This window comes from Somniosus microcephalus, chromosome 27 (genome assembly GCF_052327205.1).
Source record: "Somniosus microcephalus isolate GS21.2 chromosome 27, FLI_Smic_1.0, whole genome shotgun sequence".
Classification (NCBI taxonomy): domain Eukaryota; kingdom Metazoa; phylum Chordata; class Chondrichthyes; order Squaliformes; family Somniosidae; genus Somniosus; species Somniosus microcephalus.
This window is the reverse complement of record NC_141013.1, coordinates 40,543,996-40,563,756: the sequence shown is the minus strand read 5'-3', so window position 1 is coordinate 40,563,756 and position 19,761 is coordinate 40,543,996. Positions and strand designations below refer to the sequence as shown.

The 19,761-nt window shown below is 48.4% G+C and overlaps 1 protein-coding gene across 2 annotated transcripts in view; it reads right to left on the bottom strand.

Annotated features, from left to right (window-relative positions):
* Positions 1 to 1,462: 1,462 nt before the first annotated feature.
* Positions 1,463 to 19,761, bottom strand: part of tmc3 (transmembrane channel like 3) — a 146,532-nt gene continuing 128,233 nt past the window's right edge. The window contains exons 17-22 of one of the 2 annotated variants that reach the window (XM_085968870.1): positions 19,110 to 19,220; positions 18,844 to 18,969; positions 14,442 to 14,520; positions 14,290 to 14,332; positions 6,853 to 7,114; positions 1,463 to 4,073 (exon numbers count right to left, since the gene is read on the bottom strand). In XM_085968870.1, coding sequence (XP_085824996.1) covers positions 3,203 to 4,073; positions 6,853 to 7,114; positions 14,290 to 14,332; positions 14,442 to 14,520; positions 18,844 to 18,969; positions 19,110 to 19,220 — 1,492 coding nt within the window. In that variant the 3' untranslated portion in view covers positions 1,463 to 3,202. The remainder of the gene's footprint in view (positions 4,074 to 6,852; positions 7,115 to 14,289; positions 14,333 to 14,441; positions 14,521 to 18,843; positions 18,970 to 19,109; positions 19,221 to 19,761) is intronic. The other variant, XM_085968871.1, reaches the window with a different exon arrangement.

Below are 19,761 nucleotides of genomic sequence, written 5' to 3'. Positions count from 1 at the left end.
AATATAGCCCAAAGTCCTTTTGTTTCTCAGCCTGGGAATGTTGTGAGGGTGTTATTGTGATCCCTGTGGGTGATAGTTTAGTAATAATATCTCCCAGGTTCACTAGTCAGAGGCAAAGATATTAAAGAGATTTGTGGTGTTGTTGTATATATGTGATTTACAGTTTGGGAGTTGTGTGCCAGTTTATATTATAGCACACTAAATGAACATTACTTTGGTATGTGAATTTATCTCAGCCCAGAGCTTGCTGGAGCGAGGCATCGCCCGGTGTGTGCCATTAGTTAGACATTTTCCAGCACGTTTAATCTCAAAAACCTTTGGTGTTGCAACTTGCTGGAATCACGAGGCCAAGCATTTCAGTGCACTGAGTGTTGAGATTTTGCATTATAATTCCTGGTTGTTTGTCACTTCTGCCATCTCCCGCTTGACTTGAGCGAGGAAGGGGCTCGATCGTGTGATCAGAGGCAGCACCCAATGCTCTGCCGTACTTTGCGTTCTGGAGCCCCCTATAATCAGCTGTGAGAGCCTGAGGCCTCCGCTCTGCTGTCTGTGTACTAGGTACAGCAACTTGGGCGTGCTTTGAGTTCCTCATGCTTTGTGTGCAGTGCTCATTAAGGAGACTCATTTTATTTAAATTAGGTGGAAGTCCCATAATGCACTTGGAGTGCCTGAGCAGGTGCTCAGCGTCCCATTCGCAATGGATGCTTCAAGGGAGGCCTGGTTAGCAACGAGTTCTGTTTATTGCTGGCTGGGCCAAATAGTGGAAGACTTGCATTTATATAGCGCCTTTCATGACCTCAGGACGTCCCAAAATGCTTTACAGCCAATTAAGTACTTTTGAAGTGTAGTCGCTGTTGTAATGGAAACGTGGCAGCCAATTTGTGCACAGCAAGCTCCCACAAAAAGCAACGTGATAATTGACCAGATCATCTGTTTTAGTTTTTGGTTGAGTGATAAATATTGGCCAGGACACCAGGGAGAGCTCAATTGCTCTTCTTCAAAACAATGCCATGGGATCTTTTACATCCGCCTCGGTTTAATGTCTCATCTGAAAGACGGCACCTGAGACAGTGCAGCACTCCCTCAGTACTGCACTGGAGCATCAGCATGGATTTCTGTGCTCAAGAGAGAATATAACCCACAACCTTCTGACTCAGAGGCGAGAGTGCTCCCCACTGAACCACCCTTTGTTGCTCCTGGCTGGCCTCCGATGCTCTCTGTGTATCGAGCTGCCCGTCTCACCCACCCGAGTGACAGCTGCTGATTTGCTGCAACCCTGCTCCCAGGCCTCTCCCAATGTATCATGCATTATGCGCTGGGGGGGGGGGGGGGGGTGGGATCTAAATATTTAAATTAGCTGACCTCACTTTACGGGGCGGGGTTTGCTTGTAGTCCTGCCCCCACTTTGCACCACCCCCAATACGGTTCAAGCAAAAGAAGGCGACTTGCTCAAGCTTTTTAAGGAATTCTATTTAATGAATATTTATATCTGAACACAACAGTATTTCAGGATTTTATTTAGTAACACAAAATGTGAGACTTATATTCAGGCTGACGGCTTCATGCATGCAGTAAAGGAAATGGTCTGTGAATATATCCCATATAAGTTACAGAAACAATTGATGTGAATGTAGGAAGATTTAACAGTTTAAAGATACATTTTCATTCACTTTACAACTGACATGCTGTAAAAATCAGTGTTTTATTTTAATATATGTGACCTAACTTATAAAATTCTGACAGGACTGGACAGGCTAGATGCAGGAAGGATGTTCCCGATGGTGGGGGAGTCCAGAACCAGGGGTCACAGTCTAAGGATAAGGGGTAAGCCATTTAGGACAGAGATGAGGAGGAATTTCTTCACCCAGAGAGTGGTGAACCTGTGGAATTCTCTGCCACAGAGGGCGGTAGAAGCCAATTCATTAAATATATTCAAGAAGGAGTTAGATATATTTCTTAAGGCTAAAGGGATCAAGGGATATGGGGAGAAGGCAGGGACAGGGTACAGAATTTGGATGATCAGCCATGATCGCATTGAATGGCGGAGCAGGCTCGAGGGGCCGAATGGCCTACTCCTGCTCCTATCTTCTATGTTTCTAAGTTCACATTTTAATTTAAAAAGCACAAAATAATATCTAACAATATCCTCAAGCCAACCTTAGTGAAGGTGGAATTTACCCCCTTTCACAGCTAATTGGGGATAATTCTGGAATTCCCTCCCTAAACCTCTCCTCCTTTAAGTCATTCCTTAAAACCTACCTCTTTGACCAAGCTTTCGGTCACCTGTCCTAATATCTCCTTATGTGGCTTGGTGTCAATTTTTTTTTGATAACGCCGTGGGACATTTTACTACGTTAAAGGCGCAAGTTGTTGTTAAGGGGATTTAAGGGCCAATTTTCTGAATGAGCACACCCAGCCCAGAACCTCATTCACTGGCCAGAAGCTGGAGGCTCCTGCTTGGAAAATGAGTGATTAGGGTGAGGGAGAGTCATTTTAATTCTTTTTTTACTAAGGAAAAACACATCTTTTAAAATTGGTGGACACTTGCTGATTCCCAAGTGTAAATCTACACTAGCTCAACAGACAGACACTGTGCCCACAGTTACAGCCCCTCTACCTGCAACCTGTGAAGCTTCTACAAAGTACTTATGGTACTATAGTTAGTTAAATGATCAGCAGCATCTCCTGCTTTGCTAATTTTGAGAAGATTACGGGGCACATTTAACAACATAGGAACCGGAGGAGGCCATTCAGCCTCTCGAGCCTGTTCCGCCATTCAATCAGATCATGGCTGATCTGTGGCTGAACTCCATTTACCCGTCTTTGATCCATATCCCTTGATACCCTTACCCAGCCTTGGAAAAAAAAACTCACAGTATGATAAGTGATCTAATAAGATAGCACACTCAATTAAAAAAAAAAATTGACAGGTGTCCTATCCTGAATCAGATCACGGAGCTGCTATACAACATAGCACAGGATCAGGCCATTCGGCCCAACTGGTCTGTGCCAGTGTTTAGGCTCCACATGAGCCTCCTCCCACCCCTCTTCATCTCACTCTATCAGCATATCCTTCTATTCCTTTCTCCCTCATGTGCTTATCTAGCTTCCCCTTAAATGCATCTATACTATTCACCTCAGCTACTCCTTGTGGTAGTGAGTTCTATACTGTTCTTGCTTATGTGTATACCAAGGGACTGGTCTAGACATTTGAACATATCAGATCATTTGCCTCTGCGACATTTAGTTCAATGCTTGCTCTCGACTTGGTTCTACTTAGTTTCTCGTTGGAAGCTTTCAAGTACTTCTCCTTGCTGTGGATGACCTGGATGTACTGGTCGGTGCTGCTGTTCTGCTGATCGCTGCTCGATGCTATTGATACGGAGTCCGATTCGGTCAGCGACTGGTCTGCTTTATGCTTCACTTTCCATTTGGCGTGAGCTCCTGCGCTTTGGCTGGTGGGTCCCGGAGCTTTGCTATTCCGCTGAGCATGCGATGACCCTGGACCGCCATGGCCCCGCGGCGACTTGCAGTCTTCATTGTATGATTCGTAGTGAATCTGGGTCAGGTCTTTCCCGATCAATATCCGACTGTCTTTGCTGTCCCCGATGTAGAAGCGAGTTGGCTGGTGGAGGTCGGACAGCGAGTGGGGGCGAGGAGACCTGCTAAATGAACTTTGCTCCACCTCCTCCTCATCCTCCTCCTCTTCGCTGAAGTGGAGCTGTGGATTTGCCCTTTGCGCATCGTGAACGACGTACCTTTTCAGATTTCTAGGCAACATTTCCACCACCTCCCTGGACTCGTCCACCTTGTAATGTTTTGGGATTCGAGTGGCTGAGCACAATAATCCCTTCCGCGACTCACGCTCGTTGACTAGTATGTATCGGGCCGTGTGCACTCTGCGGCCTAGAATCGTCTGTGGAGCCCCTTCTGCGGGTGAATAGTGCAGTGGTCTGATGCATTTCCTAAATGGGGCATCCAAACGCAAATCTTCAGGTAATTTGGTTGCCCGGCTGGAGGATGGTTTTGCTCTGTAGTGACCGCTTGTGGCTCCCTGTAAGGCGCCTGGATTCCTAACGAGAGTGAAGATAAAGTTTCAGCGATCAATAAATTGACAGCTAGCTAGGGGTCATGCATGGAGATTGACATGAATCAGTCATTCATGAAAGAAAGACTTATGAAATAATACTGAGTGGCCTGCGGGTGGCGCTGTCCAGGGAGAGCATAAGCTCGGGCATGGGCCCAGCTTGCTCAGGACATTCTTAACAGGAACTAGTGAAGGACACAACTAGACCTCCATGTTGTAAAACAGTTGATTAAAGCTTTGTTTCACGCTCAGACCAAGTGCCTAGTAGTTTTCTTACGTCAGAGATATTATCCATGCCTGCGTTTTGTTTTAAGAGTGTTATTAAGTCCCATTTTTTGGGGTCATTCTCCCTGGCATGCCTCCCAGCAAAGTCCATGGGCTAGAAATTGGCCTCCTTTGCGCCTCCCGTTATGGCCTCCGGTGGGCGACAACTGGGTACTAACGACTTATCGACCGGATGCGGCGAAAAAAACGACTCCCGCGAAATCCAATGGGGGGGGTTAGCGCCAGCGGTAAAACGTACCGCCTCAATCTCCTGCGCCCCTTGATCATGATGTCATCCAGTGTGCATCGCCCTGTTACCGCCCCGGTTCCTAAATTCACTGCCGCCCCCTACAGTATCGCCGGGCGTCAGCAACGGCAGCTGCAGGAGGCGCTGTGACCTCGGGCGGCTGTTTGGGGAGCGCTAATTAAAGGCATTGGTGGTCAGGGAGGCCAAAAATATTTTCTCACCCCTTTGTGCTGTTTTAAAATTTTTTTTAATTGCCGCGATTAATCAGCTCTGCACTCTCTTAGAGTGCTTGGGGCTGCTCCTCGTGGGCTGCGGGTGCCGTCACCGACACATCCACAGCCTTACCTTTAACTGCTGTGAGCATTGGCCCTTCCCTTTAAGGGAGGGAAGGAGCCTGCGAATCCGGCAGCGCCGCACGGAACATTGCTCAGCGCTCTGCCGCTCCCGCCCCTCTCACTCTCTCTAGTGCTCTAAGGGAAGTGGTAGCACTTGATTTAGTGCTCCACTTCCCTCTTGGAGCGCTATAACTGATCATTAGCTCCTGGCGATAATTTTTCCGCTTCTGAAGTTTTAGCGCCCCAAGCGGGGCTATAATGAATTTCTCCCCCATTGTGTCCTCCACCTGGAGACGGACTTGCCAATTTTGGAGTAAAAATTACCGAGTATTGACTCCACAGTGTCAGCCAATGAATTGGAGGTGAGGCGGGGGTTACAGCAAACAGAGTCTATTTTACAGCAAACAGAGTCTATTTTACAGCAAACAGAGTTTACTTAAACGGAGTAAGCATGCCGGTGCAGCAGGCAGTTAAGAAGGCAAATGGTATGTTGGCCTTCATAGCGAGAGGATTCGAGTACAGGAGCAAGGATGTCTTGCTGCAGTTGTACAGGGCCTTGGTGAGACCACACCTTGAGTATTGTGTGCAGTTTTGGTCGCCTTATCTGAGGAAGGATGTTCTTGCCATGGAGGGAGTGCAGCGAAGATTCACTAGACTGATACCTGGGATGGCAGGAATGATGTATGAAGAGAGATTGGGTCGATTAGGCTTATATTCACTAGAGTTTAGAAGAATGAGAGGGGATCTCATTGAAACTTATAAAATTCTAACAGGACTAGACAGACTAGATGCAGGAAGGATGTTCCCGATGGCGGGGAGTCCAAAACCAGGGGTCACAGTCTAAGGATAAGGGGTAAGCCATTTAGGACTGAGATGAGGAGGAATTTCTTCACCCAGAGAGTGGTGAACCTGTGGAATTCTCTACCACAGAAGGCAGTTGAGGCCAATTCATTAAATATATTTAAGAAGGAGTTAAATATATTTCTTAAGGCTAAAGGGATCAAGGGATATGAGGAGAAAGCAGGGACAGGGTACTGAATTTGGATGATCAGCCATGATCTCATTAAATGGCGGAACAGGCTCGAGGGGCCGAATGGCCTACTCCTGCTCCTATCTTCTATGTTTCTATGAGTCTCTATGAACTACAATAAACAGAACTCTTGACCGAAACTACAGCAGAGTCTCCCAATAAAAGCAAGATTATTTCTCCAGCAAAATGCAGTGAGTGGAGGATAGTTATATAATGCAAATAATGTGGGTAAAATCAATCCCGTTCGCTTGCAGCAGTGCGGTCTCCAGACATGATTGACAAGGGAACTAACCAATCATCTCCATTCTGGCCGGGAGTGGTGGTGTCACTATATGCAGCCTAAAAATGAACGCTGGCTATCTAACCAATCCTGGTCACCCTGACATTATGGCGGCTTCACATTTCTGAAGTGGCTCAACACTTTATCGGTAAAAGTAAAGGCAAAGAGGTGCCAGGCAAGCTGCAGTGTGGGAAAGGGGAAGAGCATTGTAGCTGGTCAAAAGGAATCACATCCGAGGTATGTGAGCCCCGTAGGACTCCAGCATTTGAAAGGTGGTTGAGATGAGGAGAAATTTCTTCACTCAGAGGGTTGTGAATCTTTGGAATTCTCTACCCCAGAGGGCTGTGGATGTTCAGTCGTTGAGTATATTCAAGACAGAGTTTGAGAGAGTTTTGGACTCTAAGGGAATCAAGGGATATGGGGATCGGGCGGGAAAGTGGAGTTGAGGTCGAAGATCAGCCATGATCTTATTAAGTGGCGGAGCAAACTCGAGGGTCCTACTCCTGCTCCTATTTCTTATGTTCTGAAGCTATGGAAAAAGGAACAAGAATCAGAAACAGGACTACAACATGTTTTTTTTTTCTTGGAGGAATGAAAGGACGTTCTGACCTCTGCGAGGCGTGCTCGCTCCTGTGCTTTTGTGCGGCGGCTGCCGGTGAATTTTGAGGAAGGCTGGAAACTCGAGTGACATCAACAGCATGAGCCACCTGTTGTGAAATGCTCCGAATGTGACTCCCCGCGCTGACCGGGGAGTCAAAGTTGGTGACGCTCCCGTTCCTCCGAGGTGAGGATTGGATCGAGGACTCCTGGCTGGTGACGTCACTTTCATGCCCGGTCTTCTTGTCGCCATCCTCCAAATGCTGACATCTGGCTGCAAAAGAAGAAAAACTCTCGGAAATTAAACATCCCGCACGTTATTCATTTGTTCAAAAATGAGTGTCCCGGACAGAACAAGGACAACGTTGTGGGGTGATCGGGGGAAATGGTTTGCCTGGTGTGCAGCCCTCTCACCCCCAGAAGCTTATATCCAAAATCCAGGCAAGCGCTACACACAACTCTCCGTCCGTGTATAATCGATCGCGCTTTGGAAAATTTGACAGGCGGAAAAATGAATGGGGGCTCGGTGTAACCCGGTCTCGCTCCGATCTCCGCTCCTCCTGCACCCACCCCAGTAAAGGCATTTTTACACAGGAAATGTTAGACGATAAAAGACCACAGCCCATCTAGTTCGCCTTCTACCATCCTGGTAGTCGCATGATAGAATGATAATGGAGTTGTTGACCAATCACAGTGATCAGTCTCTATCGATTAGTCTACAACAGACCCAGACATGAGGCGAGGAAACCCCCAGCGGCAAAGAGCTTTGGGAACTATTGGTCCAAAATCACCTGTTCTTCCCGAGCACGCTACACTCACCACATCATGTCTCAAATTACTCACATACTGGACCCAAAATGTTATTTTCTGAAAGAAATCAATCTAATTTGCATTTGAGTGAATGAATACTAACTGCCTCCACTGTCTCCTGAGGAAGCCTGTTTCACTGATTTTCCACTCACTCACTGAAATATTGCTTCCACAGACTAGTTTTGAATTTACCCCCTTCAAGCACAGGCTGTGTCCTCTGGTTCTACTGTTCTGAACAAGGTGTAATAGCTTGTCATGGTCGATATTATCTAGTCCCTTTAGAATCCTAAAAACAGCAATCACATTGACGTAATAAAGACTCACTACGTAATTGGTTGAACATAAAGCAAGGCTTTAATCGACTTGTAACAAAACATGGAGGTCTAGTTAGTAGTCACTAGCTTCCTGTTTCCAGATTGTCTCTGGCCAAGTTGGGCCCACGCCCGAGTATTTATACTCCTTGGACGGCGCCCTCAGCTGGCCATCCAGTAGTACTTCCTGAGTTACTTCTTGTAGAAGTTGCGATTTATGACATTCTTCCTCCCTAAAAGGTTTGGAAGTCCAGTCTTCCTTTAACGGACTAGGCGGACCAAAAATAGCCATAGTCGTTTAGCTTTCTGCTTGTGACCGGAAGGCAGGTCTCCCCAGACCGTGTCCTGGTCCCTGGGTCGCTTGGCCCGTACCGGTAAGTCGGTAGAGTCCGCGTCGTCTTGATTGTCCTTTGGAGGACTGGGAATATCATGATTGCAGGTGCGGGTCCCCGCAGGTGCAGAGCTGGCCTCATCTTGGGTCATAGCCGGAGATTGTCCGGCGTCCTGATTTCGGGTGGCCATCCTACGGGGAGCGTTCGGCTCCCTGTGTTGATCCGGTAGCACTGCCGGCAGATCCCTCGATGTCCCAGGTAGGGCGTCATCTTCATAGGGGTGCGGAGTGTTGACATCATCGTCATGGGATCCTACATCATTCAGGCCCGTGTGACCGGTTGGGCAGGGAGCCAGATCTCTGAGCGAGACGGTGGACTCCCGGCCATCGGGGTACCGCACGTGCGCATACATGGGGTTTATCTCCGTTAACTCCACCTCGTTAACGGGAGGGTCATTCTTGGCCCACCGGACGAACCTCTGGAGTAGCACAGGGCCTGGAGCCACCAACCATGACGGTAGAGATGTCCCATGTGTAGAGCGACGCCGGAACTTGAAGAATCGCTCATGAGGCGAGACATTAGTGGATGTGGAGAGAAGAGACCTGATAGAGTGTAACACTTCGGGGAGCACAGTTTCCCACTGCTGGTCTGGTAGGTTGCGTGACCTCAGTGCCAGACGGACAGCGTTCCAGATGATGGCGTTGTATCGTTCAACCTGTCCGTTGCCGATTGGGTGATATGGTGTCGTCTTACTCGAGGTGATTCCCCGTTGGGAGAGATAACCTTTAAGTTCACTCGACATAAAGGAGGAACCCCGATCCATGTGGATAAAATTGGCCGTCCCGCAAAGGGAAAAGACCTGATCGAGGCATTTAATTACCGTAGAGGTAAGCATATTAGGACAGGGGAAGGCAAAGGGAAAGCGTGAATACTTGTCTACCATCGTAAGTAGGTAGGTGTTCTGCGCTGATGAAGGCAATGGCCCTTTAAAGTCTATGCTGAGCCTCTGCATAGGCTGCATTGCATGTATGAGTAAGCCATCTGATGGACGGAAGAATTGTGGTTTCAATTCTGCACAAATCCTACAGGAGGAGCATGTTTTTTTTACGTCCTCTGTTGAGAACGGTAGATTTTTGGAGCGCACAAAGTGCAACATACGGGTAACGCCAGGATGGCGTAAGTCCATATGCAGATCCGCCAGAGTCGACGTTGACATTGAAGAGCAAAATGCCCGTGTGAAGGTATCTGGGGCCACATTCTGTTTGCTGGGTCGGTAACGGATAGTATATCCAAAGGCGGCCAGCTCCATCCTCCAGAGTTGAATTTTATTATTTTTGACTTTCGTGCGCTTCCGGTTATCCAACATGAAGGCCATGGAGCGCTGGTCAGTTATGAGCGTGAAATGACGCCGAGCAAGAAAATGCCTCCATTGGCGTACAGCCTCGATGATGGCTGTAGCCTCCTTCTCGACGGGGGGGGGGGGGTAATGGAGCTTGCTACCCTGCAAGGTTCTGGATAGGAATGCCATGGGTTGACCACCTTGATTCAAGGTAGCCGAGATCGCCACCTCCGATGCATCGCATTTGACCACAAAAGGAAGGTTTTCGTCAATGGAGCGAAGTGTGGCTTTCTCCAGCTGTCGCTTGAAGAGGTTGAAGGCAGAAATAGCTGTTGCTTCCAATGGAAAAGACTTCGCATGAAGCAGGGGCTGTACTTTATCGGAGAAGTGAGGTATCCACGTTGCGTAATAAGCAAACATGCCAAGTGCCCGACGAAGAGAGCCGAGATTTGTAGGGGGAGGGAGCTCCTGAAGTGGATGAAGTCGCTCTGGGTCCGGTTTAATAACACCATTGCCCACCCAGTAGCCAAGAATGTTCACTGATGGCACCGATTTCACCGATTTGGATTTGTTTAACGTTAAGTGGTGACAACGGAGAACGTCAAAAAATCTCTGAAGATTGGCATCATGCTCCTTTTGATCATGGCCGGCAATAGTGATATTGTCTAAATACGGAAAGGTATCCGTCAAGTTCTCTTGCCGGACTAGGCCATCCATTGCCCGTTGGAAGATGGCCACCCCATTGGTGACCCCAAATGGAAGGCGATGAAACTGCTAAAGCCGACCATTGGCCTCAAAGGCCGCATACTTTTTGTCAGAGTCTTTCAGCGGTACCTGATGGCACGCGCTCTTTAAATCGAAGGTTGAAAATACCTTGTATTTGGCAAGGTTGTTGACCATGTCATCTATGCGTGGTAGCGGGTAGGCATCCAGATCGGTATATTGATTAATAGTCTGCGAATAATCAATACACAGACGTTTCTTATGTTGTTTTAAAGGGTTTTTCACAACGACGACTTGAGCCCGCCAGGGAGATGAACACAGCTCGATAATACCGTCAGCTAAAAGGCGAGAGATTTCTGCCTCGATAAATGCCCGGTCGTCTTGGCTAAAGCGCCGCGATTTGGTGGCTATGGGTTTACAGCGGGGGGAGAGATTGGCAAACAGGGAGGGCTCACCGAGTAAGGCCGCCGAGAGCGCACAAAATGGCACCTTAGAAATGGTAAGCTCCGGCTTCGACCCTCCAAACTCAAAAGTGAGTCTTTTGTGCTGCTTCTGGAAGTCCTGTCCCAGAAGCACATTGCTGCATAAGTTTTCGAGTACTCCGAGCCGGGTGGAGAGATAAGTGTGGCTATTGAGGATGAGGTTGACAAGACAGAAGCCAGAAGAATTGGTGGTCAGAGTCGTCAGAGCCATTGCAATCTCCCTGTCCGAGGCATAAATGCGCAGTTTTAACCTGCTGACAGCCCGCTTACTAATGAAGCTGTCAGAGCTGCAGGAGTCGATTAGTGCGCTTAGAGTGTGCCCATTTACTGAAACCTTCGTGGCTGCACGGGACAAACTTTGGGGAAAAACAGCTGTGATGGGAGGAGGGGCAATTTTTCCTTCGGCAGCTGTGGCCTTAGCAGTGGTTCTTGGGGGAGGAGCAGCTCCATAGATAGCAGCTGTGAAGCTAACAGGAGCTCTCGACTGGTATACTTTAGAGGAGCGGCCTTTCTTGTTAGCAGAGGCCCGTGACTGGCATACCTTGGAAAAGTGTCCTTTCTTGCTGTAATGATTGCAGGTCGCATTACGAGCCGGGCAAAATTTTCTGTAATGGAACGTACCTCCACAAAAGAAACACTTTCTTCCTGATTGCCAGGATGCTGCTAGGGCGGGGTCGTCATCAGCAAAGGCCTCTAGGGTAGGGTCGTCGTCCGTTAGAGTAGAGTCATCATCAGCGGGGCCATCCACCCGAGACCTATCGAAAGAGTTATTAAAGGTGATAGCCGCCGCCCGTGCACGTGGTGGGAGATAAGTGTCTGCATTCTTCTTGGCCAAGTCCAGGGAACACGCCTGGTCATAAGCAGCCCGTAAATTGAGGGTTTTATTTTCCAGCAGGCGCTGACGTATAAAAGGGGACGCAATCCCATTGATAAAGGAATCGCGGATTAGTTCCTCTTGATACTGTTCAGCTGTAACCGCTTTAAGGTTACAATCTTTGCTGAGCCTGCGAAGTTTCTGGAGGAATTCATCGAGCGATTCCCCAGGCTGCTGCCGAGTTGTGGCCAGTAGGTGTCGAGCAAAGATTTCATTCAGGGAGTTGACATATAGCTGCTGTAAAATTTGGATAGCAGCGTCGTAGTCTATACAGTCCTCAATATAATCATACACATGAGGGGATACGTAGTTAATAAGCATTCATAACTTATTAGGGGCATCCGCCCCACATTCTTCAAGAAAGTTACTAAAGCTACGAAGCCAATGCTTCCATACCTTCGCTGCCGCAGGTGCATTCGGGTCCAGGTCGAGACGAGCGGGTCTAAGGAGTTTTTCCATGATGGATCAGTTTCTTGCCCAAGTTCCTTTCTGCGGTTCGAGTTGCAGCTGGTTGTTATGAATCACCCAAAGCGTGGAGACGGTAACAAGTCGATTAAATTGACGTAATAAAGACTCACTACGCACTTGGTTGAACATAAAGCAAGGCTTTAATCGACTTGTAACAAAACATGGAGGTCTAGTTAGTAGTCACTAGCTTCCTGTTTCCAGATTGTCTCTGGCCAAGTTGGGCCCACGCCCGAGTATTTATACTCCTCGGACAGCGCCCTCAGCTGGTCGTCCAGTAGTACTTCCTGTGTTACTTCTTGTAGAAGTTGCGATTTATGACACACATCACCTCTCAACCTTCTATTTTCCAGTGAGAAAAATGTCTAATTTACATAATGGCTCCTCATAATCCAATCCCTCCAACCCCTCAATCATTCCCTCAATATTGAAGAGGAAATTTGGGTGAGTGTGCCCCAAACTGCCCACCTGGTTTCAAACGTGGCCTCACCAGTGATCAAGGCCGGAAAAATTGTTAAAACTGACCACCAAATGCCCTTGAGATGTATCCTAATATTTGATTAGCTTTGTTGACAATAACTTCCCAATCACTGGACTCTTTCAGTGAATGATCAATATTCACACCCAAATCCTCTCCTCTTTGCTAAAGGACACCCCATTGTTGTGGACACATTAGCTGGTTCGCTATGCATTCCCTTGCATTTATCTACAATACGTTACCTCCTATTCCTTGGCCCATCTGCTTAATTGGCCCATCTGCTTAATTGGTCCAGATCTTTTTGAGTACAGATTACCTCCCTTATATCTGTCACCTGGTGTGACATCAGCAAATGTGATTGATATGCACGCTACTTGCATATTGTTAGTCGACCATTAGAGGGCCCCCTGATGGGCGTAAGCTCATTGTAAAAATTACACTCCAAGGTTTCCTCATGTTACTGAACGTTATATCTTCGGGGAGAATAGTCTGAAATAAAGGCAGCCATTATATTGCCACACCAGCTTGAGTGTTATTTTGATGTAAGAGTTATATCATTACAAGAAGAATTCCTGTCAAATATTCTCCTTTGTTATGGTTCATTTTCTGCCATCTGCCAGGTGCCAGCTGAGACTCAGTGGGCAGTAGTCTCACCTTTGAGTCAGATGGTTGTGGGTTCAAGTCCCACTCCGGATACTTGAGCACGGAATCTAGGCTGACACTCCAGTGCAGTGCTGAGAGAGTGCTGCACTGTCAGAGATGCTGTCTTTCGGATGAGACGTTAAACCGACGCCCTGTCTGCCCTCTCGGGCGGATGTAAAAGATCCCATGATACTATTTAAAGAGGGGGAGTTTTCCCTAGTATCCTGGCCAATATTTATCCCTCAAATAATATTTATCCCGCAAATTGGCTGCCGTGTTTCCTACATTACAACAGTGACTACACCTCACAAGTACTTCATTGACTGTAAAGTGCTGTGGGACATCCTGAGGTCATGAAAGGCGCTGTAGAAATGCAAACACAAGGCTGGGCCCATCGATATTGCAGGTGGGCAGGCTTTTGCGGGCAGGGGCACCTTATCAAACGCGATGTTCAGGGTCCAGGCTAACGCACGAAGGGTGAGGTGTCAGAGACCCCAGCAGGTGTCAGCACATTCCCAAGGGGAGGGGAGAAAACTGGGAAGAAATAACTCATTTTATTCCTCTTTTGATTGGCAGCTAGAGATGATCAGAGACTCCCAGTAAGAAGCACGGGTCAGAGATAGGGCCATTACACTGCCGCTCCGGTTCTCCACACTACGCTCCCTATGAGTGCGGCTCCTGGTTGGGAACACGGGATTGTGGAATCACCCCTTGCACATTCACGTTAACACTGGTCCTGGTCTTCTCCCCTGTTTTTCCTGTGAGTCACATTAATCAGGAGCTCCATTTCCTTCAACAAGCAGGTCGATACCTGGAGCATCCTCTCTCCTGAGAGCATTCAGACTCCATAGCAATTCTCTGAGAGCACTAACATTTGCATACCAATACTGATAACATTTTTAACATAAAATATAAATAGAACCTCAGTTTAACCTATTGCTTGAAGTAATATAATCAGTGATTTGTTAGATATGAAATGAGAAACTCTCCTACCTACTGCCAATTGGAATACTTTCTTTTTATCTTCCGTTCTTTCCTGCAGATAGAAAGGACCCAAATATTTACATTACTTCTCTGTCCTAAGGAGATTTACGTATGAGAGAGAGCATGCCAAAGGGTTCAAAGGTCAAACATAATATACGTACAATTTGGAGCTGCATCCTGAGCTGATTATTGGTAAACTTTAGCGAGCGTGCAATTGACTGGAGATAATATATCAGCATACTAGAAGGAGAAAAGGAGCCCATCAATTAACTGGAATATATATATAATACCTTTCTATGTCCCAAAGTTGAATGAATTTACATCAGTGTAGGAATTAGCTCTTTGCTAGGTAGTTACAGTGTATTTTACCAAGCCTATGTCAAGGGGAGTATTGGGTGTGCCTTGGTCAACAATAACAACTTGTATTTATATAGCGCCTTTAACGTAGTAAAACGTCCCAAGGCGTTGCACAGGAATATTATAAGACAAACAATTTGACACCGAGCCACATAAGGAGAAATTAGGGCAGGTGACCAAAAGCTTGGTCAAAGAGGTAGGTTTTAAGGAGCATCTTAAAGGAGGAAAGAGAGGTAGCGAGACGGAGAGGTTTAGGGAGGGAATTCCAGAGCTTAGGGCCTAGGCAACAGAAGGCACGGCCGCCAATGGTGGAGCGATTATAATCAGGGATGCTCAAGAGGGCAGAATTAGAGGAGCGCAGATATCTCGGGGGGGTGGGTTGTGGGGCTGACGGAAATTACAGAGATAGGGAGGGGCGAGGCCATGGAGGGATTTGAAAACAAGGATGAGAATTCTGAAATCGAGGTGCTGCTTCACGGGGAGCCAATGTAGGTCAGCGAGCGCGGGGTGAGGGGTGAACGGGACTTGGTGCGAGTTAGGACACGGGCAGCCGAGTTTTGGATGACCTCAAGTTTGTGTAGGGTAGAATGTGGGAGGCCAGCCAGGACTGTGTTGGAATAGTCAAGTTTAGAGGTAACAAAGGCATGGATGAGGGTTTCAGCAGCGGATGAACTGAGGCAAGGGCGGAGACGGGCGATGTTACAGAGGTGGAAATAGGCGGTTTTTGTTATGTGGTGGATATGTGGTCAGAAGCTCATTTCAGGGTCAAATATGACACCAAGGTTGCGAACGTGGGGAGTATTGGGCGTGTTTTGGCCGGGGGGAGTATTAGACGTGCCTATCAGGCAACTGCAATCACACTTCCCAGGATCATCCATCAAATAGAAAAGAAGACAGAAAGACTTGCATTTCTACGGCACCTTTCACGGCCTCAGGATGTCACAAAGTGCTTTACAGCCAATGAAGCACTTTTGAAGTGTGGTCACTGTTGTAAAGTAGGAAATGCGGCAGCCAATTTTGGCACAGCAAGCTCCCACAAACAACAACAAAATGGCCAGATAATCTGATTTAGTGATGTTGGTTGAGGGATAAATATTGGCCAGGACACCGGGGATAACTCCCCTGCTCTTCTTCGAAATAATGCCATGGGATCTTTTACGCCCACCTGAGAGGGCAGACGAGAACTCCATTTAACGTTTCATCTGAAAAAAAGGCTCCTCCAACAGTGCAGCACTCTCTCAGTACTGCACCGTCAGCCTGGAGTTTGAGCTCAAATCCCTGGCATAGGGACTTGAACTCACAGCCTTCTGACTCAGGAGTGAGAGTGCGACTCACTGAGCCCTGGCTGACACAGTGGATGGAGAGGGAGAATGTACAATAGATGGAGAATTATAGATACTGCGGATGAAAGCACGACAGCCTGTTGGTAGCATGTATTGAGAAAATCAACCCTTATATACACTGGCTGGGAATTTCCTCCAAACTGCTCCCGCTTCGCTGCTGTTAATTCACAGGAAATGTGGTTACGTATGTAAACGGGATTTCCGTTGCATTTCCAACGTGGTGGAGTGGGAGCAGCTCCGAGGAAACCTACGGCCATTAACTCCAATAACATCATGATGGAAAACTCGTTACACTGCCTGTTTACTTATGAAGATGCAGTCTGTCGCAAGATGTCACCCAGACACCACTAACTGGTACCAATTTTATGTGAAATTCACTCCGTATCAAACAAAAGTCACAAAAGTACATTTAAAAAGTTGGTAGCATGCTCGCCTCTGAGTCAGAAGGTTGTGGGTTCAAATCCCACTCCAGAGATCTGAGCCCATAATCTTAGGCTGACACTGCAGTGCAGTACTGAGAGAGTGCTGCACTGTCAGAGGGGCAGTGCTGAGAGAGTGCTGCACTGTCGGAGGGGCAGTACTGAGAGAGTGCTGCACTGTCGGAGGGGCAGTACTGAGAGAGTGCTGCAATGTCGGAGGGGCAGTACTGAGGGAGTGCTGCACTGTCGGAGGGTCAGTACTAAGAGAGTGCTGCACTGTCGGAGGGGCAGTACTGAGGGAGTGCTGCACTGTCGGGGGGGCAGTACTGAGAGAGTGCTGCACTGTCGGAGGGGCAGTGCTGAGAGAATGCTGCACTGTTGGAGGGGCAGTACTGAGAGAATGCTGCACTGTCGGAGGGGCAGTACTGAGGGAGTGCTGCACTGTCGGGGGGGCAGTACTGAGAGAGAGCTGCACTGTCGGAGGGGCAGTGCTGAGAGAATGCTGCACTGTCGGAGGGGCAGTACTGAGGGGGTGCTGCACTGTCGGAGGGGCAGTACTGAGAGAGTGCTGCACTGTCGGAGGGGCAGTACTGAGGGAGTGCTGCACTGTCGGAGGGGCAGTACTGAGAGAGTGCTGCACTGTCGGGGGGGGCAGTACTGAGGGGGTGCTGCACTGTCGGAGGGGCAGTACTGAGAGAGTGCTGCACTGTCGGAGGGGCAGTACTGAGGGAGTGCTGCACTGTCGGAGGGTCAGTACTGAGTGCTGCACGGTCGGAGGGTCAATACTGAGAGAGTGCTGCACTGTCAGAGGATCAGTACTGAGAGAGTGCTGCACTGTCGGAGGGTCAGTACTGAGAGAGTGCTGCGCTGTCGGAGGGTCAGTACTGAGAGAGTGCTGCACTGTCGGAGGGTCAGTGCTGAGAGAGTGCTGCGCTGTTGGAGGATCAGTACTGAGAGAGTGCTGCACTGTCAGAGGGGCAGTACTGAGGGAGTGCTGCACTGTCGGAGGGACAGTACTGAGAGAGTGCTGCACTGTCGGAGAGTCAGTACTGAGAGAGTGCTGCACTGTCGGAGGGTCAGTGCTGAGAGAGTGCTGCACTGTCGGAGGGTCAGTACTGAGAGAGTGCTGCACTGTCGGAGGGTCAGTACTGAGAGAGTGCTGCACTGTCGGAGGGTCAGTACTGAGAGAGTGCTGCACTGTCGGAGGGTCAGTACTGAGAGAGTGCTGCGCTGTCGGAGGGTCAGTACTGAGAGAGTGCTGCGCTGTCGGAGGGTCAGTACTGAGAGAGTGCTGCACTGTCGGAGGGTCAGTACTGAGAGAGTGCTGCACTGTCGGAGGGTCAGTACTGACAGAGTGCTGTGCTGTAGGAGGATCAGTACTGAGAGAGTGCTGCACTGTTGGAGGGCCAGTACTGAGAGAGTGCTGCTCTGTCAGAGGGTCAGTACTGAGAGAGTGCTGCGCTGTCGGAGGGTCAGTACTGAGAGAGTGCTGCGCTGTCGGAGGGGCAGTGCTGAGAGAGTGCTGCGCTGTCGGAGGGTCAGTACTGAGAGAGTGCTGCGCTGTCGGAGGGTCAGTACTGAGAGAGTGCTGTGCTGTAGGAGGATCAGTACTGAGAGAGTGCTGCACTGTTGGAGGGCCAGTACTGAGAGAGTGCTGCACTGTCAGAGGGTCAGTACTGAGAGAGTGCTGCGCTGTCGGAGGGTCAGTACTGAGAGAGTGCTGCGCTGTCGGAGGGGCAGTGCTGAGAGAGTGCTGCGCTGTCGGAGGGTCAGTACTGAGAGAGTGCTGCGCTGTCGGAGGATCAGTACTGAGAGAGTGCTGCGCTGTCGGAGGATCAGTACTGAGAGAGTGCTGCGCTGTTGGAGGGTCAGTACTGAGAGAGTGCTGCACTGTTGGAGGATCAGTACTGAAGGAGTGCTGCACTGTCGGAGGTGCCGTCTTTTGGATGAGACATTAAACTGAAGATCTGTCTGCCGTCTCAGGTGGATATAAAAGATTCCATGGCACTATTTTGTAGATGAGCAGGGGAGTTTTCCCTGGTGTCTTGGTCAATATTTATCCTTCAATCAACACCTAAAACAGATTATCCGGTCATTTATTTCATTGCTGTTTGTGGGAGCTTGCTGTGTGCAATTTTGGCTGCCAATTTTCTGCATTACAACCGTGACTACACTTCACAAGTACTTCACTGGCTGTAAAGCGCTTTGGGACGGTCTTTCTCTCTTTCTAATACTCAACGATCAAGTAGCAGAAATAGCAAATGCTAAGTTACAAAAGATGCTCCAAATCCTAGACTGATTCCGCTAATCCTTCCCTGTGGCTTTTTAAGTTAAATTCGCTCCTGTTGTACAGAGAACAATAAAGACTGCGAAGTTTATGGCTTCTGAAAGAGGCATAAATATAGCAGGGTGGAGGTGTCACACTCAGCTGTGCATATACTTACAAGAGCAGGAGCAGGGCGGGCAGAGCTACCACAGGGCTGGTGACATAGCTCATCACAGTGTTGAACCAGACCGGGAAATCATTCACTATCGTCTCTGACACAATGTCATAAATTTTATCCTGACCACTGTTTAAAAAAGAGCAAAATCTGAATTAACATCGCTCTGATGGTATATTATTACACTTCAATAAATGGGAGCTCCGTAAGACAGCACCTCAGACAAGTCAAATTCTTCTTATAAGCGACTTGATATTAAAGTACATTACCTAAATGGCCCACAACTTGGAGATGGACTATATCTCGCTATAGCGAAGACTGTTGGTAACATACACAAGAAGAGCATGAACAGGGTCATGGCTAGATAGAAATTGTTAGACCTGGGAGGAAAAACACACAACACCATCAATACATCCACTGTTCATCATCACGGACTGTAGTATGGGGTAGTATCGTGGGGACTCCACTCCCAGTGCGGAGTGTAACTCAATGGCAGCGTGAGTTGAAGGATTGGGCGAGGAAGTCAATGCCTTTGCTTCGCATTACTCCCGATTTTCAAGTAACTAAAATCTTTCACCTCCGCACCCAATTCTCCCCTGCACGGTGCTGAGGCTGCAAGCTGGGAGCGTAGTCTCGATGAATTCATCTTCATGAGTCATTCTCAGTGAGCCACACACAGTCAGAGCACTCAGCACTCATTTGTTTAATCCAACCTGGTGGTCATGAACCTTCACAGTCTTTGTCCCAGTAAGAATTATGGTAAATGATACCAATACAGGTAGACTACCCTTTATCCAGACTTCCGAAAACCGAAACCCTCTAAAAACCGAAGGTTTTTTCGGTCAGCGTAAGTCGTGCGCACGACATGACCAGAGTGGCGCACGACTTACAGGCCTAGCCGGATAAGGGATAGTGTAGCAT